At 40.9% G+C, this 27,134-nt stretch overlaps 1 protein-coding gene across 3 annotated transcripts in view; it reads left to right on the top strand.

Moving 5' to 3' along the window:
• LOC122556107 (deleted in malignant brain tumors 1 protein-like) overlaps positions 1-27,134 on the top strand; it is a 71,079-nt gene that overhangs the window by 22,956 nt on the left and 20,989 nt on the right. For all 3 annotated transcript variants that reach the window (XM_043702565.1, XM_043702566.1, XM_043702567.1), the window contains 6 exons: positions 3,263-3,583; positions 17,884-18,198; positions 21,134-21,445; positions 22,098-22,403; positions 25,528-25,842; positions 26,414-26,488. In XM_043702565.1, coding sequence (XP_043558500.1) covers positions 3,263-3,583; positions 17,884-18,198; positions 21,134-21,445; positions 22,098-22,403; positions 25,528-25,842; positions 26,414-26,488 — 1,644 coding nt within the window. The remainder of the gene's footprint in view (positions 1-3,262; positions 3,584-17,883; positions 18,199-21,133; positions 21,446-22,097; positions 22,404-25,527; positions 25,843-26,413; positions 26,489-27,134) is intronic.

Raw genomic sequence — 27,134 nt, forward strand, 5'->3', positions numbered from 1 at the left:
ATACTAAATGAATATTTTGCTTCAGTATTTACTGTGGAAAAGGATATGGAAGATATAGACTGTAGAGAAATAGATGGTGACATCTTGCAAAATGTCCAGGTTACAGAGGAGGAAGTGCTGGATGTCTTGAAATGGTTAAAGGTGGATAAATCCCCAGGGCCTGATCAGGTGTACCCGAGAATTCTGTGGGAAGCTACAGAAGTGATTGCTGGGCCTCTTGCTGAGATATTTGTATCATCGATAGTCACAGGTGAGGTGCCGGAAGACTGGAGGTTGGCAAATGTGGTGCCACTGTTTAAGAGGGGCAGTAAAGACAAGCCAGGGAACTACAGACCATTGAGCCTGACCTCAGTGGTGGGCAAGTTGTTGGAGGGAATCTTGAGGGACAGGATGTACATGTATTTGTAAAGGCAAGGACTGATTCACGAAAGTCAACATTGCTTTGCGCATGGGAAATCATGTCTCACAAACTTGATTCAGTTTTTTGAAGAAGTAATAAAAAAGATTGATGAGGGGAGAGCAGTAGATGTGATCTATATGGACTTCATTAAGGCGTTCAACAAGGTTCCCCATGGGAGACTAATTAGCAAGGCTAGATCTCATGGAATAAAGGGAGAACTAGCCATTTGGATACAGAACTGGCTCAAAGGTAGAAGACAGAGGGTGGTGGTGGAGGGTTGTTTTTCAGACCGGAGGTCTGTGACCAGTGGAGTGCCACAAAGGTCGGTACGGGGTGCTCTACCTTTTGTCATTTACATAAATTATTTGGATGTGAGCAGAAGAGGTGCAGTTAGTAACTTTGCAGATGACACCAAAATTGGAGTTGTAGTGGACAGCGAAGAGGGTTACCTCAGATTACAACAGGATCTGGACCAGATGGGCCAATGGGCTGAGAAGTGGCAGATGGAGTTTAATTCAGATAAGTGCGAGGTGCTGCATTTTGGGAAAGCACATCTTAGCAGGACTTAGGCACTTAATGGTAAGGTCCCAGGGAGTGTTGCTGAACAAAGAGACCTTGGAGTGCAGGTTCATAGCTGCTTGAAATTGGAGTCGCAGGTGGAAAGGATAGTGGAGGTGGCGTTTGGTATGTTTTCCTTTATTGGTCAGAGTATTGAGTACAGGAGTTGGGAGGTCAAGTTGCGGCTGTACAGGACATTGGTTAGGCCAATGTTGGAATATTGCGTGCAATTCTGATCTCCTTCCTATCAGAAAGATGTTGTGAAACTTGAAAGGGTTCAGAAAAGATTTACAAGGATGTTGCCAGGGTTGGAGGATTTGAGCTATAGGGAGAGGCTGAACACGCTGGGGCTGTTTTCCCTGGAGTGTCGGAGGCTGAGGGGTGACCTTATAGAGGTTTACAAAATTATGAGGGGCATGGATAGGATAAATAGCCAAAGTTTTTTCCTTGAGGTCGGGGAGTCCAGAACTAGAGGGCATAGGTTCAGGGTGAGAGTGGAAAGATATAAAAGAGACCTAAGGGGCAACGTTTTCACGCAGAGGGTGGTACATGTATGGAATGAGCTGCCAGAGGAAGTGGTGGGGGCTGGTACAATTGCAACATTTAAGAGGTATTTGGATGGGTATATGAATAGGAAGGGTTTGGAGGGATATGGGCCGGGTGCTGGCAGGTAGGACTCGATTGGGTTGGGATATCGGGTCGTCATGGATGGGTTGGACCGAAGGGTCTGTTTCTATGCTGTACATCTCTATGACTCTATTGGTATCCAAATTTCAATCATACTGTGATTTTTTTTTTTATTGTTCTTCAAAAACTTCACTAGACATATACTACTCACAGAGTTACAATCAGATGAAGAGTCAGACTTCACATCAAAATTTTTCAAGGAAGGTATGGGCAGCTGAGGAATAAAACAATTCGAATCTACTGTGTACTATCCAGAATTGCAGGCAGTGCTAGAAAAGTGGCATCAAACATTAAAGACCATGCTGAGGGCTTGTCGTCAAGATTATCCAGATGATTGGCATAAGGGAATTCCATTTATACTTTTGCAATCAGACATGCACCAAAAACCAGTGCGATGTCAGGCAACTGAACTATTGCAAGATACATATCCTTGGATATTTTTCTTCCTGACTGTGTGGTAATGAGGTTGCAAAGTCACCAGTAGAAACGGGAGAGATTGAAGAATATAGATAAGGAAGTTAAAGTAGAATTAGCAGAGACCCTATTTGTTCAAATAGTTGAGATAAAACAGGAGCAAATAGATGACAAAGCAGATATCTTCAGACGAGATAAAGTAAACTGAATTACAGCAGAAAGTTGACAATTTAAAACAATTGTGGATGCTTGCTAAGCTGGAAGGTTCATTTTCAGACGTTTCATCACCATACTAGGTAATATCTTCAGTGAGCCTCCGGACAAAGCACTGCTGATGATTCCTGCTTTCTATTTATATGTTTGGGTTTCTTTGAGTTAGTGATGTCAATTCCTGTGGTGATGTCATTTCCTGTTCTTTTTCTCAAGGGTATGGGAAACGGGGTCCAACTCAATGTGTTTGTTGATAGAGTTCTGGTTGGAATGCCATACTTCTAGGAATTCTCATGCATGTCTCTGTTTAGCTTGTCCTAGGATGGATGTGTTGACCCCATACAGACAACAAGCAAAACTAATGTCATTTACAAAATACCGTGCAAAACCTGTAACAAACACTACATTGGACAAACAGGCAGAAAACTAGCCACCAGGATACATGAAAATCAACTAGCCACAAAAAGACATGACCCTCTCTCACTAGTATCCTTACATACAGGTAAGGAAAGACACCACTTCGAGTGGGAAAACACATCCACCCTAGGACAATTATCAGTCATTGTTGTAGTGTCAAGGCCAAAGAAGTGAAAGAGTTCACAGTGTGTGTTCTGTTGAATTTTCCACAGTATAATGCTTCCAGTTCAAGTAGAGTGAGGCATTCATGGACTTGGATCATGAAGATGGGATATGCCAAAATATTAAAGCACAGGGATATTTAGAGTTCAGTGATTTTTCGACCTTATTTTTTGTGATTGTCCATTGTACTGTTCAAAAACAGAATAAGAAAAGATCCCTGATGGGATAATAAGTGTAAACCTAGTACAGATGAATTAGAATACAATGTTGGTGAGCAATTAATTTTGCTTCAGTCAGACTTCAAATGATTGACTAGATCCTAATAAAAAGTAATGACAGGGCTTGTTTTTATCTTTCTGTTTAATTTTAGCACATCAGAATTATTATGATGAAACTGTAAATGCATTTCTCCAGGGGCAGTGAATCAAAACCTGATTTTTGGAGATGGAGATAGCCCATGTGCTGGAAGACTTCAAGTTTACCTCCTTGGCTCATGGCAACATATTTGTGGTCAAACGTGGGACATGAATGACGCTCATGTTTTCTGTAAATACCTCGGATGTGGCGAAGCTGTATCAGCATCAGCATCTCAGTTTGGAGGTCCCAATTTGCCTGTGCTAAATGTTGAAATTGGCTGCAAAGGCAGTGAGAAGATGCCCTGGGATTGTGAAATTATTACTGATATTTACAGAACCTGTTCGAGAGAAGTGGAACCAGCTGGTGTCATATGTTCAGGTAATTCTCCTGTCTGAAACATTTAAAACAATGATATCACTTCTTGACACAGCAGACAACTTACATGCAGTATCACATTGTAAAATAATAAATGTTTTTTAAGTCAGATTGAAGGGTGCAGGTTTGGAAATGAAATATAACTATTCTTAACATTTTACAGATGCACTATTATGCACGTTACCTTTCACATAGAATTTGAGTCTGTTGTCCTTCAACAGGCACATGAATAGGCAGGTCAATGTTTCACTAAATAGAACTAAAAGGGAGTGGATATTGCAACTGCCTTGCCAGCAAAATCAACAGAATGAATAGTTTTCAATTGCTTACAAGCCAGAGTGGACTGCAGTCAGAATATTTCTGTAGTAATGTGTGGAAAGTGAATAAGCAGAGCATATTATTTGTCTATGAAATAGTAGTAAGTACAGGACAGTAACTAGAAATTATGCATATAAAGTCCATTGCAAATATTTTCACTTGCACAATGCACAGGCATGATCAACCACTGCCTGACATAATTATCTCCAACTTGCCAATGATATAGTGACATTCAAATTATGTCACTTGTGCTCTTGTCCTTTGCTCCTGAGCTGCTAATTGTACATTCATCGCCAAATTCATGTAAGTTTCATTTTGTCATTGGTGGTTTCTGATTGTCTTACTTTCTGAGAGGCAGGAGATAGTTTGAAAGCCTATGCATCTGAACAAGAACACAATTGATGGTGTTGGCATCACCAACAACAACAACAAAAACAGAAATTGCTGGAAAATCTCAGCTGGTCCGGCAGCATCTGTGGAGAGAAATCAGAGTTAACATTTTTGTTCCACTGACTCTTCCTCAGAACAGTTCTAAGGAAATGTCACTAGACCTTCTCAACAGATGCTGGCAGACCTGCTGAGATTTTTAGCAATTTCTGTTTTTGAGTCTGGTTTACAGTTCTTTCAGATTTTATACTAAAATGACATCTCAGTTTTGAAGCCAGTTAATGCTACCTTTCCTTTTCCCTACAGTCATTGTGTGCAGCCATACATTTGGCAAAAAAAAATTGCACTACTAATTCTAAGAAAAAGCCTACTCTAACATTTGTAGATGGTGTGATTTTTTTTAACTGTGATTATAGAAAAATGCCAATATATTTATGATCTTCGATACCTATACATACAAGTGTATGAAAATGGACACTTGGAGTAGGAGAAGGCCACTGTGTTTCTTAAATCTGCTCCTCCATTCAGTATGGTCATGATTGACCAGATTATTTCACATTTCTCTCTAACCTGTTATTCTTTAAACCCTGCTTATCAAGCATCTTTCTGCTTCTGATTTGCAATATTCAACGGCTCTGCTTCAAGCACTTTCATTCCAAGGTCTCACAATTATCTTGAGAACTAAGTTTCCCTTGTCGTTGTCAGTAAAGGATCACTGCTTATTTTAAAAGCATGAGCTATATTTCAACATTGTGAAGAGAAAATGTCCTCTCCAAATCCACCATCTGAAACCGTCCAAAATCTTAAAGGTTCAATGAATTTCTTCTAAATCTTCTGAACTCCAGTGAACACAAGTCAGACATGCTCAAATTTTCTCAAAATAAAACCCAGTGAATGTACCTACTAGAGAAGGTGCAAAATTTGAACTACTCTTGGGAAATAAGGCAGAGCAGGTGACCGAGGTGTCAGTGGGGGAGCACTTTGGGGCCAGCGACCATAATTCTATTCGTTATAAAATAGTGATGGAAAAGGATAAACCAGATCTAAAAGTTGAAATTCTAAATTGGAGAAAGGCCAATTTTGATTGTATTCGGCAAGAACTTTCGAAAGCTGATTGGAGGCAGATGTTCGCAGGTAAATGGACGGCTGGAAAATGGGAAGCCTTCAGAAATGAGGTAACAAGAATCCAGAGAAAGTATATTCCTGTCAGGGTGAAAGGGAAGGCTGGTAGGTATAGGGAATGCTGGATGACTAAAGGAATTGAGGGTTTGGTTAAGAAAAAGAAGGAAGCATATGTCAGGTATAGATAGGAGAGATCGAGTGAATCCTTAGAAGAGTGTAAAGGGAGTAGGAGTAAACTTAATAGGGAAATCAGGAGGGCAAAATGGGGACGTGAGATAGTTTTGGCAAATAGAATTAAGGAGAATCCAAAGTGTTTTTACAAATATATTAAGGACAAAATGGTAACTAGGGAGAGAATAGGGCCCCTCAAAGATCAGCAAGGTGGCCTTTGTGTGGAGCCTCAGAAAATGGGGGAGATACTAAATGAATATTTTGTATCAGTATTTACTGTGGAAAAGGATACGGAAGATATAGACTGCAGGGAAATAGATGCTGACATCTTGCAAAATGTCCAGATTACAGAGGAGGAAGTGCTGGATGTCTTGAAATGGTTAAAGGTGGAAAATCCCCAGGACATCATCAGGTGTACCCGAGAACTCTGTGGGAAGCTGGAGAAGTGATTGCTTGGTCTCTTGCTGAGATATTTGTATCATTGATAGTCACAGGTGAGGTGCCGGAAGACTGGAGGTTGGCAAACATGGTGCCACTATTTAAGAAGGGCAGTAACGGCAAGCCAGGGAACTATAGACTGGTAAGCCTGACCTCAGTGCTGGGCAAGTTGTTGGAGGGAATCCTGAGGGACAGGATGTACATGTATTTGTAAAGGCAAGGACTGATTTGGGATAGTCAACATGGCTTTGTGCATGGGAAATCATGTCTCACAAACTTGATTGAGTTTTTTGAAGAAGTAACAAAGAAGATTGAGTGCAGAGCAGTAGATGTGATCTATATGGACTTCAGTAAGGCATTCGACAAGGTTCCCCGAGGGAGAGTGATTAGCAAGGTTAGATCTCATGGAATAAAGGGAGAACTAGCCATTTGGATACAGAACTGGCTCAAAGGTAGAAGACAGAGGGTGGTGGTGGAGGGTTGTTTTTCAGACTGGAGGCATGTGACCAGTGGAGTGCCACAAGGATCGGTGCTGGGCCCTCTACTTTTTGTCATTTACATAAATGATTTGGATGCGAGCATAAGAGGTACAGTTAGTAACTTTGCAGATGACACCAAAATTGGAGGTGTAGTGGACAGTGAAGAGGTTTACCTCAGATTACAACAGGATCTGGACCAGATGGGCCAATGGACTGAGAAGTGGCAGATGGAGTTTAATTCAGATAAATGCGAGGTGCTGCATTTTGGGAAAGCAAATCTTAGCAGGACTTATACATTTAATGGTAAGGTCATAGGGAGTGTTGCTGAACAAAGAGACCTTAGAGTGCAGGTTCATAGCTGCTTGAAAGTGGAGTTGCCGGTAGATAGGATAGTGAAGAAGGCATTTGGTATTCTTTCCTTTATTGGTCAGAGTAATGAGTACAGGAGTTGGGAGGTCATGTTGTGGCTGTACAGGACATTGGTTAGGCCACTGTTGGAATATTGCATGCAATTCTGGTCTCCTTTCTATCGGAAAGATGTTGTGAAACTTGAAAGGGTTCAGAAAAGATTTACAAGGATATTGCCATGGTTGGAGGATCTGAGCTATATGGAGATGCTGAACAGATTGGGGCTGTTTTCCCTGGAGCATTGGAGGCTGAGGGGTGACCTTATAGAGGTTTACAAAATTATGAGGGGCATGGATAGGATAAATAGACAAAGTCTTTTCCCTGGGGTTGTTGAGTCCAGAACTGGAAGGCATAGGTTTAGGGTGAGAGGGGAAAGATATAAAAGAGACCTCAGGGGCAACTTTTTCACGCAGAGGGTGGTACGTGTATGGAATGAGCTGCCAGAGGATGTAGTGGAGTCTGGTACAATTGGAACATTTAAGAGGCATTTGGATGGGTATATGAATAGGAAGGGTTTGGAGGGATATGGGCCGGGTGCTAGCAGGTGGGACTAGATTGGGTTGGGATATCTAGTCGGCATGGAGGGGTTGGACCGAAGGGTCTGTTTCCATGCTATACATCGCTATGACTCTATCTGTTTCATGTATTACACTCGTAAACTTTCTCAATTGCTTTCAAAACAATCATTAGATTAATAGAAAAGTCTTTCATATGTGCACAATAGAGCTATTGTGGAGATGCCAAATCAGATGACACAAAATATATCTCTGCCTGTGTGCATCTCGCCACCTGATGAAGGAGCAGTGCTCCAAACACTTGTGATATCAAATAAATCTTCTGGACTATAACCTGTGTAAGTGTGACTTCTGACAATATCACTGAAGCATAACTTTCCTTATTTTTTGTCTGCAATTGCCCCTCCTTTAAACAGTATCAAGTTAATTGTTTTCTGAATTACTTGCTGCACTGTATACTAACTGTTGTAATTTACGCAAACCCATTTCAGAAATTTCCACTGCTTTGGCAAATTTTGAAATGCAGCTGGTTGCCTGATTTTAATTCTCTGCCCTTCATCTTTTGCTCTTTCCCGAATGTCCTTCTATTTTTAAATCCTGTTTCTTTTTTAAATTAGATTAGATTAGATTACTTACAGTGTGAAAACAGGCCCTTCGGCCCAACAAGTCCACACCGACCCTCCGAAGAGCAACTCACCCAGACCAATTCCCCTACAGTTACCTCATGGGCAATTTAGCACAGCCAATTCACCTAACCTGCGCATCTTTGGACTGTGGGAGGAAACCCACGCAGACACGGGGAGAATGTACAAACTCCACACAGACAGTTGCCTAAGGTGGGAATTGAACCTGGGTCTCTGGCGCTGTGAGGCAGCAGTGCTAACCATTGTGCCATCATGCCGCTGAACAGACAGACACTGAATCACACACAGTCCCCCAGGTCATTCCTTTCTGGATCTCCAATCTTCCAAAGCATCTATCTGCTCCACCAACAAGTCTTGGCTGCTTGTGACCTGTTATTTTAAAGTAATAAGGGTCTTTCACTCTACAAGGTAAATCAAGATCTCTATAGCTAGTTATGTTGTGCTGAAAATTGAAACAGCATTGTTATTTTTACATTGGAGCAGCCTTACTTAAATGTTGCAATTGTACCAGCCTCCACCACATCCTCTGGCAGCTCATTCCATACACGTACCACCCTCTGCGTGAAAAAGTTGCCCCGAGGTCTCTTTTATATCTTTCCCCTCTCATCCTAAACCTACGCCCTTTAGTTCTGGACTCCCCGACTCCAGGGAAAAGACTTTGTCTATTTATCCTATCCATCTGTCTGTTCTTCCTCAAGATCATGTCCTTTCATCCAAATTTCCATTATTTTCTGTTCCAATCTTCCTTCCCTCTTTGTCTCAAGCTATCATACTCAAGCTGCTTTAATTGTAATTCGGATGACTCACTGCTTGAAGTACCTGGTTCCCTTGATTTTCCGTGAAAGGATAATTTTTACATTTTATTTTGCCTTTAGACCAGACGAGACTCAGTTTTCTTCGTTTATGCATCATTTTCATGCATACATCTACCCATCAACTGTTACGCACTACTAAAATCTTCGTAACAAAAGCAATGGATTATACTATTTAAGAGATAACAAGCTTCTGATCAAACTGTTACACATTTACTCACCCCGATCTCTAACAAGCAGTGTTGACATAGTCTACATTCCAAGTTAATGCACAAGACAATATTTTCCAATCACATTCAAACGAGTACACATAATTTCATTCACCAGTACTAAAGGCTGTGCCAACATGTTACTTATTGCTACATTTTGTTTTGTAAAAAATGTCTCCACTAAATTCCTTTGCCAGTTATATTAGCTCAGCCTTAGACAAATCTTGCAAACACATCAGAGATAATTCCTTCATTTACAGGCTGATTTTAGCCATTCCCAATGCCATGTTAATGTGATAAACCTAATTTTTAATCCTTTTCATCCTTTACAAAATTATTAATACTCCACCCAAATATTGTCCATATTCAAGAATCCTGCAGTAATCCACCAGGCTTTGTTGAGACACTGAAGTGCAATGGTGATTGAGCCTCACAACTCTGCGAGTATAATTGATTGATTCACCAAAATGGTTAAATTGCTTTAATGTTATTGTTTTCTAGGGCAAAGAGGAGAACTCTACAAAGGTTCCATCAAGAAGCAGAGAAATGTGTTTATTATTAGCAAACCAAGTGTCAAGATGGGTTATGACCACCTGCTATGAAAATTTACATCAGATCTCGTTTAAATCTACATGCACATACATTCGTAGACAGAAAAAGAGAAGGGATATAGCTCTACAATGCTATCAGATGTCTGAAAAGGAGTTATTATGTATCATGAATCAAAACCTCACAGGTGGAATTAGAGGATGTTTTCACCGTTCTATTCATTTTCTATTAATGAGGTTGTGTTGCTGTCACTCACAGGATGAAGGAAAATCTCAGATCTTTTCAGAAATAGCCAGTCAGTAGGAGCGAGATCTTATATTCAGCTTGTAGCTCAGAATTCAAAATGTTTGATTGTGTGTTTCCAGACAGAGAGAGTGATTGTTGCTTTCTTACAAGCCTCTCCACAACTCTTAACATTTTATTCTTTTATATAAGAGAAACAGACAAACAGATCTTTATTGTTGGCTTCTTGAATTCGATTTTAATTTTGTTACTCCCCATTTTGCAGCAAAATAGAAACTAATAGTCTAAAATCTGTTGCAAGACAACCTGCCTTGCAATGGTCATTTTCCATATTCCCCAATGTCCAAAGGTTCAATTTTCCATTTTTCGTTCTTAAAAAAAATGGTTCGAGTGAGTTACTGTGGTGCAGTTTCAGAAAGAATTTGCAGAAAATGTGATGTTTGACTTGAAAGTCAGTCTAATGCTGTAATTAAGGATTCTAACCGACTTGGAAACAAACTAAGCTCACTCATAGTAACAATTTTGTTATGTACTTCATAACTATTAATGCCAAGATGCAGATTACCAGGTTTATAATCTGATGAACAGAGGTTGCAGTAACTTCAAAGTAAGACTGCTCCGATGTAAAAATAACAATGCTGTTTTAATTTTCAGCACAACATAACTAGCGATAGAGATCTTCATTTACCTTGTAGAGTGAAAGATCCTTATTGTTTTAAAATAACAGGTCATAAGCAGCCAAGACTTGTTGGTGGAGCAGATAGATGCTCTGGAAGGTTGGAGATCCAGAAAGGAATGACCTGGGGGACTGTGTGTGATTCACACTGGGATTCACTGGATGCCAATGTTGTGTGCACATTCACACTGGGATTCACTGGATGCCAATGTTGTGTGCACATCACTCGAATGTGGAGAAGTTGTATCAGTACTGAAAGGAGCTCAGTTTGGAGAGGGCAGTGATCCCATATGGCAAGATGTCTATGAATGCCAGGGAACTGAGACCATTCTCTGGTCTTGCCCTACGACACAAATCAATCAAAAGAATTGCACGCACAGACATGATGTCAGTATTATTTGTTCTGGTAAGTGTTTTATCCTTTCCTCCACCTGCTTTCAAGTGGAAGATAGCTTAAAATCTGACCATTTGTAATTATAGATTTACTGCATTATTTTTCTATCAATTACATGCGAAACATAGTTGATGCTGAGAGTCAGATTCAGATTGCAATTGCCATTTCAATATTGGTGACTGTATATGATATTGTGGTATCATATTTCACTCCGCATTTATTGGAAGAGCTTTCAGAGTTTAAAAATTCCAAAGATGCATGGTCTTCTGAATGAAGAACTTACTCCTCATCTCAATTAAAAATTCTCTATCCTTCTAATGAGACAATTTCACCTGGTTTGATACTCACCAGCCAGGGCAACATCTTCTCGACATTGACAACAGTGACAGCACAATACAGGGCCAAAGTATTAGAGATGAGCTCTCCTTCTTTGAAAGCCTGAAGAATTTAAGGACAGAATCCCAAAATCTGCCTTATAAAACAGTACTACCATGGAAGAATTAGTCAATTGTACCCTATTACATTACCTCTATAACATGTGGGTTGTTCCATTAGTAAACAGACTAAAACTGAAGATTGTATTGTAAGTATAGGTGTCTATACAGTAGCAGCCAAATGGTTTTTGCTTCTGGAGAGTCACAGAGTCATAGATATCTACAGCATGGAAACAGACCCTTCGGTCCAACCCATCCATGTTGGCCAGATATCCCAACCCAATTTGTCCTACTTGCCAGCACCCAGCACATATCCCTCCAAACCCTTCCTATTCATATACCCATCCAAATGCCTTTTAAATGTTGCAAGTGTTTAAGCCTCCACCACTTCCTCTGGCAGCTCATTCCATACACATAGTGCCCTCTGCGTGAAAATGTTGCCCCTTAGATCTCTTTTATAGCTTTCCCCTCTCACCCTAAACTTTTGCCCTCTAGTTCTGGACTCCCCACACCCCAGGGAAGAGACTTTGTCTATTTATCCTATCCATACCCCTCATGATTTTATAAAGCTCTATAAGGTCACCCATCAGCCTCCAACGCTCAAGGGAAAACAGATCCAGCCTATTCAACCTCTCCCTATAGCTCAAATCCTCTAATCCTGGCAACATCCTTGTAAATGTTTTCTGAACCTATTCAGGTTTCACAGCATCTTTCTGATAGGAAGGAGACCAGAATTGCACACAATATTCCAACAGTGGCCTAACCAATGTCCTGTACAGCTGCAACATGACCTCCCAACTCCTGTACTCAATACACTGACCAATAAAGGAAAGAATACCAAACACCTTCTTCACTATCCTATCTACCTGTTGCTCCACTTTCAAGCAGCTATGAACCTGCACTCCAAGGTCTCTTTGTTCAGCAACACTCCCTCGGACCTTACCATTAAATGTATAAGTCCTGCTAAGATTTGCTTTCCCAAAGTGCAGCACCTCACAATTTATCTGAATTAAACTCCGTCTGCCACTTCTCAGCCCATTAGCCCATCTGATCAAGATCCTCTTGTAATCTGAGGTAATCTTCTTCGCTGTCTACTACACCTCCAATTTTGGTATCATCTTCAAAGTTACTAACTGTACCTCTTATGCTTGCATCCAAATTATATATGTAAATGACAAAAGGTAGAGGACCCAGCACTGATCCTTGTGGCACTCCACTGGTCACAGGCCACCAGTCTGAAAAACGACTCTCTACCACCACCCTTTGTCTTCAAACTTTGAGCCAGTTCTATATCCAAATGGCTAGTTCTCCCTGTATTCCATGAGATCTAACCTTGCTAATTAGTTTCCCATGGGGAACCTTGTCGAACACCTTTCTGAAGTCCATATAGATCATGTCTACTGCTCTGCCCTCATCAATCCTCTTTGTTGCTTCTTCAAAAAACTCAATCAAGTTTTTGAGACATGATTTCCCATGCATAAAGCCTTGTTGACTATTCCTAATCAGTCCTTGCCTTTCTAAATACATGTACATCCTGTCCCTCAGGATTCCCTCTAACAACTTGCCCGCCACCGATGTCAGGCTCACTGGTCTATAGTTCCCTGGCTTTTCCTTACCACCTTTCTTAAACAGTGGCACCTCGTTAGCCAACCTCCAGTCTTCCGGCACCTCACCTGTGACTATCGATGATACAAATATCTCAGCAAGAGGCCCAGCAATCACTTTCCTAGCTTCCCACAGAGTTCTCGGGTACACCTGATGATGTCCTGGGGATTTATCCACTTTTAACCATTTCAAGACATCCAGCACTTCCTCCTCTGTAATATGGACATTCTTCAAGACATCACCATCTATTTCTCTACATTCTCTCTCTTTCATGTCCTTTTCCACAGTAAATGCTGATGCAAAATACTCATTTAGTATCTCCCCCATCTCCTGCAGTTCCACACAAAAGCCGCCTTGCTGATCTTTAAGGGGCCCTATTCTCTCCCTAGTTACCCTGTTGTTCAGACAAGAGAAGGTTTATATCATCACAGAATCCTTACAGTATGGAAACAAGCCATTCGGCATGACAAGTCCACACCAACCCTCCAAAGTGTAACCTACCCAGACCCATTCCCCTTCCCTATTGCCCTACATTTACGCCTGACTAATGCACCTACATATCCCTGAACACTATCAGCAATTTAGCATGGCTAATTCACCCAGTCTGTACATCTTTGGATTGTGGGAAAAGATTGGAGCGCCCGGAGGAAACCCATGCAGACACAGGGAGAATATGCAAACTCCACACAGATATTTGCCCGAGCTGGAATCAAACCGGGGTCACTGGCGCTGTGAGGCAACAGTGCAAACCAATGAGCCACCGTGCTGTACCATTCCAAATGAGTTCTGAAGAAGAGACATACCAGACTCGAAATGCTAACTCTGTTTCTGTCTCCACAGAGCTGCTGAGTTTTTCCAGCATTCTCTTTGTTTCTTTCAGATTTCCTGCATCCACAGTGTCTTGCTTTTATTCAAGGGACTTTGTATTACTATTGAACCACAGCCTTCCCATCTGTATGGGATAGACAGAATCATGTGTAGAGAATAGAGAATAACCTTTCAATTAGTTAACAGTAAGATTTGAGCCCGATTTATCTGTTTGCGATACATTGATTTGTCCTTAATGTATTTGTAAAATCCCTTTGGATTCTCCTTAACTCTACTTAAGTTCTCTTGCGGTGTGAGTCAATATTGCATTTTCCTTCTGATTTTTTGGCTTTTTGTCACTTATGAACAAAGACCATTTAGCTATCAAAAACTTCACAATATCCAGAGTTCAAGAAGTCCATTGTTTTCTGTTTTTCTTGTCAAAAAACACATCTTTTACTGGTGTAGACAGAAGATCAGAGAATAGGAAACTGGTGCAAATTAAAAACATTTCCTTCATGTAGAATGATACTGAAAGATTTCTCAGAAATGGTAGTGTACTTTGAAAATGGAATGTTAAAGAAATTAGAATGAAAACAGAAGAACTACTTCAATATTTTGTTGCCAATCTTTCCTAAATGATGAACACCCATGTGCATTTAGTCGTCAGTTTTAGGCACCCTGGAATCTTGAATCATTACATCATACAGATCTCTATATTCACAGCTTCAAATCATTAACCTGGTCATGAATGCTGTGTGTATATGGATAGAATATGTTTAATTGCTTTTTTCACATTTTTTTTCACAATCTGATTGGAAGAAAAATCTTCTTTAACATGGTCTGTCAAATAAATTGCTGACTATTTTTTTTCCAAAAATCAGATTTTCTTCCCTTCATTTTGATCTATCTCTCAGGGTTCCATCCAAAAGCAAGTTAATTTTAATACTGGTCAGCAGCAGCAAAAAATGTTGCAGCCAGGATCATAGCCTTGATTATGATACGATGCAACCTACCAATGTTGTACAAGTTATATCTGCCTCAAAATTTGGATGCATTTAATTGTCCATCAATTCTCTAGCCAAACACTTTTAATAGCATGTGATACCGAATGTAGCTGAGATGACTGCTTTCAAAGTCCGCTCTTTAAATCTCTTTCCTAGCTCCCTAACAATCTGTGTTACAGACTTCATCTTCCCATCTAATAATGTTGGAACCAAAATGGAACATAACCTGTTCATTTACCCTCCATGAGAATAATACCCTGAAGTCACTCTGTGCCATCCTTGCTCCTGACACCTTGAGAGAACATAGCATCCTAGCATGATGACAGGGATTTGGCACTTTCTGTATTTTATATTCTACTGACTAATTATCATCCTCATCAGTATCCAAACGCAAAACTGTTAGTAAGTAATGCTTGATCAGTCGAATAGCCCTGCATTATGCAAGGTTTTGATTTGCAATCAATAATTTGCTGATTTTTAGGTGGTTCAAATCACCCCCAGATCCCTGGTTCTGACACTGGACTTATTCAGGGAATGTGAAATAAAGAAGGTAGTGGACAGGTATTTTAGGCAAAAGAATCTTGGTGTGTATTTAAATACAAAAAAAGTAAGTACAAGTAAATACAAGTTAAAATTCTAAACAATTATACAGAGGACAGTAATGAAAAACACAATTAAGTAAAACACAGATTAAACAGTTTTAAAACTTAAACAGCAGTTTTAATCACAGAAACTTTAATCAGGCTTCCGAACCTTGGGGTCCCTGCAGTGTCACTACCTGCCTGCTAGCTAGGTTAGAAATTTTGGTGTCTCAGCAGTTTAAGCTCACCACTGGGGAAAAGTGCAATTTTGGAGTACAGATGGTTGTTCCCATTTGCCGTACCCAGTGCTTCAATAAAGACTTTGGTCTGTGCAGGCCTTCAGTCTGGGTTAAGTCCACTGATGTGATGGTACGAGTATTGGATTTATTGGGTGAGTGCAAGGTTTTCCTTACTTTTGGTGGTTTTGTAGGCCTGGCTTTCACCTCAGGACTTGTCTAAGGCCTTGTGGTTTTTGTCAGGTCAATGGTTTCTAGAGTGAAACCGTTTTACAGAGGCCGAGTCCCGTCACTCTATTCACTAGTGCACAGTACCACTGGCTGTGGTTAGCTTGGAGTCAATTTTCAACCGAGGAGATTCTAATCTAATGGATATATTGATCAGCCAAGGCTTTTCTGATGGACCCAGGTTCACAACCCCAAACAAGAACTTCATAATTAACAATGAGAAAGTGACTGTAGATGCTGGAGAAACAGACTTGCAAAGTGTGGTGCTGCAAAAAGTAAAGCAGGACAGGCAGAAACCAAGGAGCAAGAGAGTTGACGTTTCGGGTATAAGCCCTTCATCAGGAATGTGGATGGGAAAGGGGGCTGAGAGATAAATGTGGTTGAGGCTGGGGCTGGGGGAAGGTAGGTCGGTAGGTAGGTCGGTTATGATAGGTTGGGGTCTGGGGAGATATGGAAACTGGTGAAGTCAATGTTGATGCAATGTGGTTGTAGGGTCCACAGGTGGTATTTGAGGTGTTCTTCCTCCAGTTGGTGGGTGGCTTTGATTTGGTGATGTAGGAGGGCCAGGATTTGCATATCCTTGGGGGAATGTGAGGGGGAGTTCAAGTGGTTGGTTATAGGGTCATGGGGATGTTTGGTGCATGTGGCCAGAGTTATTCTCTGAAACATTCTGCAAATTGGCACTCAGTCTCCCCGATGTAGACAAAACCACATTGAGAGCAAGTGCTGCAGTAAATGAAGTGGGTGGATGTGCACGAAAATCTCCGCCAGAGTTGATATGATCCTTTAGGGCCTTGGAAGGAAGTGAGGGGGGAGGTGTTTGTGCAAATTTTGCACTTTATGCGGTGGAAGGGGAAGGGGTCGGGTGTAGAGAGTGGGGAGCATGCACCTAACAAGGTCAATCTGATTCCAATGACGACATGGAGGTTGTCAGTTCTTAGGTCTTCTGGTCATGGTCAGTTGCCATTGGTTTCCCTGACTCAGAACAGGTCTGTGTCAGTAGGTTTCAAAGATCACCTTCCAGGGATTGTTCTTGGAAATAGCCATTGGAATTACATGTTGGGGGAGTAGCTCTTGGGATCCCTCGTCTGGAGATAGCTGTGGGGATATCTCCTTCAGATGAGTTCAGGGCCTGCAATTATACTAATGCGGGCCTCTTATCTTCATGCTAAATCTGTGCTTGCCATTGTGTTACTGGTTCTTTCTTTAAAGTCAGGTGGGCTGCAAATAGTTAAGAATGTATTTGAATGTATTTTGTTGAAGTTGAATGTCTGCTAAATGTCTAGGCTGCATACTGTCTATGAGCTGCATACTCAGGTGCGAAAGTTAGTTTCAGTCTGGAGTGTAAGGTTTGGTTGATTGTTCTCTTGGAATAGAGGTGTAAATCGGAATTCCGGGTGATGCAATGGCTCCAGGCAGCCATCTCTGTGTCTGTGTATTTTTCCCAAGCTCAGTCAAGCTGCCTCCTTCCAGCTTCACTCATTATCCTAGTGGTATTGCATGGAAGTTGCATTGAGACCCATGTATTGAGATTACAACATATAAAGAGAAAGCCAACTCTACTAGAGTTACAGCAACCAACTAAAACCAGCTAATTAATGAATTTATTATGACTGCTCTCCAGTGAAGTTAATATCTGTCTATAAATTTGGCACAAACTTCAATTTTACTTTAATAGTAAATTTCACTTCAATGGTATATGCAGACAGGACTAGATTTGCAACAAGAGAAAGAGCCACATAATTTCTTCCCTCAGCAGATTCTGAGCTTCTCACATAGAATAAGCTACACTTTCTCCAACAGGAGTTCCAACAGTTTTTCCAAAGCAACTCCCATTCTTTCACTGTGGCACTGCTGTGTTTCATTGGTATGATAGATATGAATATGTTGGATCACCATGGTATGTTTCTTCTAATGTTTCTCAGGTTTTTTTTCTTTTCTTATTTGAATGATTGCTTTTGTGCACATTTTGAAATTGAATGTGAAGTCTACTAAATGAATATAAATCCACTGAAAAATGATCACTGTTCTTGGACAAAGGAAAAAGGAGACCACGGTTAATTGGTGGTAATGATACTTGCTCAGGAAGAGTGGAAATAATGTTTGATGACACCTGGAACACAGTATGTGATACCCATTGGGATTTACAAGATGCAGCTGTGGTCTGCAATCAACTCAGTTGTGGGGCTGCAATCTCAACTCCAGAAGGTGCATACTTTGGAGAGGGAAATGGGCCAATATGGAATTATATCCACGTTTGCACTGGCAATGAAATCCGTTTGACTGACTGCCCAATTGCATCCAGGGGCCACCATGACTGCACACACAGAAATGATGTTAGTGTCATCTGTTCAGGTAGGCATGAGCTCAATGTGAAATACCAATTACTCTGATAATTATATTGTTACTTATTTGTGAGTGGAAATGTGCAATAGCATATTCTGCTTAACCTGTGATATATCGGTGACCAAGGTGTCAGAGTAACTAATTTTTCTTCAATTTATCTTTGTTATCAGAGGAAATTGAAATGAATCTGTTGAGTATTTGATGTGAGGGGCCCAACTGTGAATCTATGTCAGCTGGGTACACTGGATATAACACTGACTAGAGATCAATTAATTTTCAAAGCAATATGCCATATGCTAGGTTGATGTGAGCTCGCCACCATGAAGCAGGTGTCACAAGTGGGTGTGTATGACTCGTAGCCCATACTAACACACATATCGTGAGCCCAAGTATTTTTTTTATTTGTCATTCTGAATTGAATCTTCAGAGTTTAGACTGCCAGCACACCTGGAAAATGGAATACCATTTGAGTATCACTTGTTGACAGCATATGGTTGGTGCATCCAAGTATTAAATTAGGAAGAGACCATGCAGTAATAAATTATTTTTCTTTCCTTGCAATTAAATAATGATTTTATGTGAATTTTGATATTGTGAAAGGAACTGATAACATTGAGAAAGTTTTTATTTAGATACTGGTGCCAGAATCAAGGAAAAAGGGGTATTAAATTAATTTCACTGCCAGGCCATTCATGATAAAATGTAAGAATTATTTTCTTTATGGTATTGAAGGAGTTTGGATGTTCCCCTCTCTTCTGTCCATGATCAAAGTAGTAATGGATGCCAGCTAACATAATAATTTTATGTGTGAGGCCAACCATTATTGGCTATCCAGGGATAAGAGGGTACATGGAAACAAGACTTATAGTTTTAAGTCAAACACAAAGCAACCATGAATAATTAAATGATAGAAAGTTATTTAGAGAATGAATGCAACACTTTTTAGGTACTTGTGCTTACTTAAATTTGTTTGTTTAATCGGTCAACACCTTATTAAAACAGGACCCTTTTAATATGGTATGGAAAGTACACATGACGACTTTACTTTCCACAAATGTTCTGAGAAAATTATTCTTCTAGTGAATTATTGTTATTGACTCAGTTAACAGTCTACCAAATTTCAGTCCGATAGGAGAGTATTAAAAGCACTCTGTGTTGATTTCTTCAATGTGTGTAGTGAACTTTCTGTCACTGCCATCATGAGAGAGGATGCTTGGCCAGTTGTGAAGACCTAGCCATGCAGCAGGTAATAAGGGAACAAATACAAGAGAAGCACATTACCTAAACATATCTACTCAACTCAGATGCACCTATCAATGGCAATATTGGTGCCTGTAACTACAATGGACTTCTTATTGTGGAAAATGCCATCTTTGCAGAGAGGGTGCCCTCAACAATAGTTTGTCACTAATACAGCACTCAATTGGTTTGTTCCAGGGCAAATCAAATAGCCCAAAACTGGATATCCATAAGGAGAAAGTGAAGACTGCAGATGGTGGAGATCAGAGTGGAAGAGTGTGGTATTGGAAAAGCACAGTCGGTCAGGCAGCATCCGAGAAGCAGGAGAATTGATGTTCCGGGCATAAACCCTTCATCAGGAATGAGGCTTGTGGGCCAAGGGGGCTGAGAGATAAATGGGCCATTTATCTCTCAGCCTGACTGGCTGTGCTTTCCAGCACCACACTCTTTGGCTGGACATCCATAATAAGCAGCAATATTTCATTTCACCACAAACATATGCCATACCTTTCGTTGTACCATTACCTTCAAGGCAGATGACCGCCACCCTCTTAATGAGGACTGCAGAAGAATAAACAATAAATGATACACCTAAGGATGAGGGTGCAACCTTGAGAAGCTTCAGCATAAGGCTACGTGCCATACTAAACCACAGAATCAAAAGCACAAAGTGAAGTTAAACAATTGATCAGATTAACCCCTGTAGCCTTGTCAATTCCTGTCAGGAATTCTGGAAAATTAACCAAAACGCTATTTGAAGATATTACAAAAACATTCCAATTGGCAATGATTGATATGCTCAACTATAAAGGAAAAGGCTGACACATAACACCAGAAGTGCCCTGTAGATCACCCATTTTGGCCACTTTGGTGGTGACTCTGTAAAACTCATTGCTGCAGAGGGTTGTGGAAGTGAAGTCCTTGAGTGCATTTAAGAAAGGAATAGATAGGTTCTCGATTAGTAAGTGAATCAAGAGTTACCTGGAGAAGGCAGGAGAGCCTGATTGAGAAACAGACCAGCCGTGATCCCATGACAGCTCAGACTCAATGAGCCAAACGGCCTATTCCTTCTCATATACGACATGGTCATACGAGACGAACCCCTCTCTTATTGGACATCCTCAGTCATGATATGCAACTAATAATACGCTATATCAGATCGATATGGAACAGATCTGTTATTCCAAAGATTCACTGCAACAATTCATCAAAGCTCCATCGGCAACTTCCAAGTCCGAGACATCCATCATTTATGGAATTAAAGGCAACAGCCGCAGGAAAACACCAGCACCAGCAAATTGCCTTTCAACTCGCACACCACACTTACTTGGTAAAATATGTCTTTACCTGCAGAATAGGATTGCAAGATTAATGGAAGTCACAAACCGTCACCAGGCCTCTCCAGTGGTAGCAACATCCCTGAAAATAATAATAAAAGTAATAAATTGACAACATCTTCCCCGCTCGGAAAGACCCTGTCCATCTGAGCACAGCAGCTCTGACCAAGTCTTTTGAAACATTAATCTTCCTGACGATCTCTACATTTCAATTATTGCCTCCTTTCTATTCCCGCTTTCTATTCTCTATTCATTAACTGGGGGAATAGATAAATTGTGCAATAAGATTAATGGTCATAGCTTATGTTCAGTTGCTGTCTATTTTGAAACATTGCATGAACGTTGATTATAAAATTGCATTCTTACAGGTGAAGATTGGCAGTTACGATTGGCGAACGGAGAGAGCATTTGCGAAGGCCGTGTAGAGGTTTATTATGACGGTGTCTGGGGGAGAGTGACTGACACTCAGTGGAATTTCAATGAAGCAGAAGTGGTGTGCAGACAGCTGAAATGTGGTTCTGCAATAAACATTTACAACCACTTGAAGTTTGGGAAAGGCACCGGACCGACCTGGCTCAGTAATGTCAGGTGCAACGGGAGTGAACCCTTCCTTTGGAATTGCACTTTTACAAAATCGGAGCAGTCATCAATTGGAGATGACGTGGGAGTGGTGTGCTCTGGTATGACCTTCTTTATTTCCTCATATCTAACCAATGTCCTGCTGCCCGCAGAGTCGATAATAACATTAATGCAATATTCAGGAGAATCTTATGTTCTAACAGGGTGTCTACAACCACGTGGAACGGGTAGGTCTGTCCACTGTTTGGTGAAATGGGAAAGTAGGTGTGCATATGAGATAGAAGGAGCTAGAAGAAAATAGTGTGATTGGTATCGATGATGAATCCTGAATACCATAGCACTATTAGTTCGAATCTTTTCTTTCTGAGCCGTAACTATCCTTAGATAGTTATGAAGTGTGCAAAGAAAGATTGACAGCTTTTCTGCATGGATGTTTACTTTCCATTAGTCTCATTTTGGCGATAAGTGCGCCCGAATATTTCACCCAGCTAATCAACAAGACCTTTATCTTTGAGACAGATAAAAAAATGCTGACCTGAAATATGACGCCTATGTAAAGAAACTGGATTTTAAACTCAGGCTTAATTTCTCAAGCAGGTTCAGATGGAGCTGAGCTCTGTAAATTAAAATAATAAAATTAGTCATTTTACTTTTCTTTTTCATACCCATGATTATTTGTAGCATTGTAGCATATGTTGTGAGGAGTTGCAGTTGATAATTCTCAACAATTCTTTTTCATTCCTGTCATTTTAGATCAAATTCAGATAAGACTGGTGGATGGTGGAAGTGACTGTGCTGGAAGGGTGGAACTTTACTACAATGGAAGCTGGGGAACTGCATGCGATGATTCCTGGGATTTAGCAGAAGCCCAGGTTGTTTGTAACCAACTGAAATGTGGACAAGCTCTAACTGCAACAGTTTCCAGTTGGTTTGGTCCAGGAGTGGGGCCTATTTGGTTAGACTGTGGAGTGAATGATTCTGTTCTATGGGAATGTCTGATGGAGTCATGGAGTGACAGTGACTGCAATCATAAAGAAGATGCTGGTGTTATCTGCTCAGGTAATATGTCCTTTAAAATATTTACCATTTCCAGTCCTGTCAAATGGAACTCTTCAAAAAAACTGGGCACGGATTGATATTCACATTTATTCCTGGTAATCAATGAATAATTCAATGTGTGGCCTAATGCATTAATTAAGGAAAAGGCCATTGGTTCACTTGTAGAGTCATGGAGATGTACAGTATGGAAACATACCCTTTAGCCCAACTTGCCCATGCAGACCAGATATACCAACCCAATCTACTCCCACCTGCCAGTACCTGGCCCATATCCCTCCAAACCCTTCCCATTCATATACCCATCCAGATGCCTTTTAAATGTTGCAATTGTATTAGCCTCCACCACTTCTTCTGGCAGCTCATTCCATACACATACGACCCTTTCCATGAAAAGGTTGTCCCTTAGGTCTCTTTTATAGCTTTCCCCTCTCAACCTATGCCTTCTAGTTCTGGACTCCCCTCCCCCCACCCCAGGGAAAAGACTTTGTCTATTTATCCTATCCATGCCTTTCATGATTTTATACACCTCCATAAGGTCACCCCTCAGCCTCCGACACTCCAGGGAAAACAGCCCTAGCCTATTCAACCTGTCCCTATAGCTGAAATCCTCCAAACCTGGCAACATCTTTGTAATTTTTTTCTGAACTCTTTCAAGTTTCGCAACATCTTTCCAATGGGAAGGAGACCAGAATTGCACACAATATTCCAACAGTGGCCTAACCAATGACCTGTACAGCCGCAACATGACCTCCCAACTCTTGTACTCAATACTCTGACCAATAAAGGAAAGCATACCAAACGCCTTCTTCACTATCCTATTTACCTGCAACTCCACTTTCAAGGAGCTGTGAACCTGCACTCCAAGGTCTCTTTGTTCAGCAACATTCCTGAGGTCCTTACCATAAGTGTATAAGTCATGCTAAGGTTTGCTTTCCCAAAATGCAGCATCTTACATTTATCAAATTTAAACCCCATCTTGGACCTCTTAGCCCATTGGCCCATCTGATCAAGGTCCTGTTGTAATCTGAGGTGACCTTCTTCACACTCAATTACATTCCAATTTTGGTGTCATCTGCAAACTTACCAACTATACCTCTTATTCTCATATCCAGATCATTTATAAAAATGAAAAGTAGTGGACCTCACATAAAGATAACATATGGGAAATTTCAGACAGTGGAACATCTTCTAAGTTTTATATTTTTAAGCTAATTGTCCTGGGGTGGAGGAAACTGCTATCTTTGAATTCATTTTAAAAGTAGTCATTGTTTTTGAACAGATGTTTAGATTGCACAATTGATTTGAACAATTCAGTCAACTGAACAGAAGGTTAAAGTTTGATACTGAACATTCTGTCCTCAGCAAAAGTCTTAGTTTAGTCAATGTGCACTCCACCTCAATGAATTGTGGGCTAGACATGATGTTGCGGCCCAATCACCACCCTCATCTGCTTTGACAAGCTCATCCTCACTTTGAACAACTTCTCCTCGAAGTCCTCTCACTTTCTTCAGAACAATGATGTGGCTATGATTACCAGCACAGGTCCCAGTTAGACTTGGCTCTTGGTGGGACATATGGAACATCTCTGTTCAAATATTACTGAAACCTTTCACAACTCTTTTTTTTTGAAAAATTGATGACATCATTGTGCTGCTTCCCTCTCTCATTCTGAACTGGGAAAAAATATCAATTTCGCTTCCAATTTCCACTATGCTGTTCCCTTCATCTGGTTCTGCTCCAAAACTTCCCTTTGCTTCCTTGACCACTCCCTTTCCATTTTGGGGTGGGGGGAGGTGCTACTAATATTCATTACAAACTAACCAGCTCCAACGGTTGGTTGGAATAAATGTTCTCACATCCTACTTTCTGTAAGGATGCCATCTTATTCTCCCATTTTCTCTATCTATGTTGAATCTGTTGTGATGATGTCACCTTCCACTTGGGGGCCTCAAAAATGCCCACTTTTTCCTCAATCAAGGATTCTCTGCAACTGTAGCCTCAGAGATGCCCGGTCCATCTCCAGCACTTCTGCCCTCACCCATTCTCCTCCCTCCCACAAATATGACAGGTTCCCCAGTCCTCACTTACCATCCCACCATCCTCCACTTCCAAAGGATTGTAAGCTGTCATTTCCAACACCTCCAACAGGATGCCACAAAAAGTCATACTTTCACCTCCTCTTCTATCTCAGCTTTCCAAAACTACCTTTGCCTCTGGGACACTCTGGTCCACTCCTCCTTCATTCCCAACATGTCCTTACATTCCCATGTTACCTTCCTGTGCAATCGCAGATGGTGTAACACCTGCTTACCTCCTCCTTCCTCCTCATCCAAGACCATAGGACATCCCTTCCAGGTTAAGCAGCAATTTTTTTTTACTTTATTCAATCTAATCAACTTCAGCCACTGTGTGGTCTCCTCTACATTGGCAACATGAAATGCAAATTGGGTGACCACTTCATAGAACACCAACATTCTGTTCATTTAAATGACTCAGAGCGTCCAACTGCATGCCATTTCAGCACATCACCACATGGTCCCATTTCTGATACAGACCTGCAGCAGTGTTCCAGTGAGCCTCAGAGTAAACATCTCATGTTCCACTTTGAGATCCTGTAGTCTCTGGCACTCGGTATCAAATTCAATAACTTTACAGCCTGATTTCATTGTTTGATATTTCTTCCCCATCCCCATAATCAGTCGTGTCATAACATGGATTGCTTTTAACACAGCCAACCCATTTTCACCCACTCTTGCGCCTATTATCACACTGCAAGGTTTTGCTTTCAGCACAGACTTTCCATTCTTTGGCTCTCAAGGTCAATTGTTCAGTTTATCTTCTCTCCTGGCCTGTCAATAATCTCCATGTTGACCAAACTCTTTCACACCTCTCTCTCTGGGCTCCATCTCCATCTCCATCTATTCACTCATCTCTCCCTTCTCCCATCCCCAATCTGTTCTTCATCGTAAAAATTCAGTTTTTCCAAGCTGCGATCAGTTCTGATAAAGTCACCGGACTTGAAACAGAAACTCTGGTTCCTTTCAGCAAATGCTGCCAGACCTGCTGAGTTTTTCCAGCAATATCTGACTTTGTTTCAGGTTAAAATTCACTGTTTGTTCTACAGACTACAGAGCTGTTAGGCTGCAGGATGGAGCAAACCCATGTCAGGGCAGAGTCGAAGTTTTCTACAATGGGACCTGGGGGACTGTTTGTGCTGATTCTTTTGATATGGAGGATGCGGAAGTTGTTTGTAAACAGCTCAGCTGTGGATCTGCCCAATCTGTGGATGTTGATGTTACATTTGGAAGCGGTTCTGGACCGATCTGGCTCGATGATGTGAACTGTCGCTTGCATGATATGTTCTTGTGGCAATGTCCATCTTCACCATGGGGTGAACATAATTGTGACCACCAGGAAGATGTTGGAGTTATCTGTTCAGGTAAGAAGTGCAATTGGAAAAGTTTTGTCGTGAAATATTTCACCAATGTTTTAATATTTCTGTCATTCTCAAATTTGTTATTCACGCTTTCATTGTCAGTGTCCAGATAATATCTTTGTTCCCTCACCTCTATGGTCTCCTGGTCAAGCAACATTTTGTTTTGAAATTTTCATCCCAGTTCATAATTGCTTCCACTACTTGACAACTCCCTATTACTTTAAACTGCTGCAGCCCTATAATTCTCCTACATATCTGCCATCCAGTAAGCCTGGTCTCTTGGGCATGTCCAATTACAATTGCTGCATAGAGATGTCTTCAATTGCTTAGGTCCTCAGCTTCATAATTCTTTCACTTCACCACCCTGTTTCTATCCATCTCTTTTCTCCCTTACAATACCTCTTAAAATCTGACCCCAATTGACCATGACTTTTATCTTCTGATCCAATATCTACTCTTTGCCTCCGTGTTATATTTTGTTTTATGTATTGTGGTCCCATGAAGTGGCTTGGGACATCTAGTGTGCTGTATGAACACAACTTGTTGCTGTAGTAACTAAATGTTTCTTTTTTAGAACTAATTCCAAGGAAAATACGCAATGTGGGAGACATGAAGAACAGTAAAACGCAACCAGCTTCAGAAAAGTTTGGTAATTGTTGATATGGATATGAACAAGTGTCATGCAGTAGGATTCCTTTTTTGTTTCTTTGTGAAATTTCTGATATCAATACTAAAGTGGTTCTTTACAATCTGTCCATCATTTCAACTTTTACAATTATTTTGCATCATTAATACCAATTATTTCATGTCAAAAAGTATGCCACTGGAAAAGCACAGTAGGTCAGGCAGCATCCGAGGAGCAGGAGAGTTGATGTTTCGTGCATAAGACCTTCATCAGGAATGTTATGAAGGGCTTGTACCCAAAATGTTGAACTCCTGCTCCTCGGATGCTGCCTGTCCTGCTGTTCTATCCAGTCCCACACTTTTTGATTCTGATCTCCAATCCTCACTTTTTCCGACCAATTATTTAATGTAGAGCAGCGAGTGCAAATGCCTGAGTTAAGTATAGTGCACAATTGTCTTCAATTGCCAGCTGGTATCACACCCATCAGGATTGGTTATACTAGTGGTAGTAACAGGAACATAGCATCAAACGCTTGATAATTTGGTATCACTCATTAATGGAAATGGTTGAAAGATTAATCCGGGGACAAAATATTGGGAAAAATAGTCTGAACAAAGCAACACAGCATCAGCTGTCAGACTGCATTTATTTAGTATTTCACACTGGAATG

This window comes from Chiloscyllium plagiosum, chromosome 13 (assembly GCF_004010195.1).
Source record: "Chiloscyllium plagiosum isolate BGI_BamShark_2017 chromosome 13, ASM401019v2, whole genome shotgun sequence".
Lineage (NCBI taxonomy): Eukaryota > Metazoa > Chordata > Chondrichthyes > Orectolobiformes > Hemiscylliidae > Chiloscyllium > Chiloscyllium plagiosum.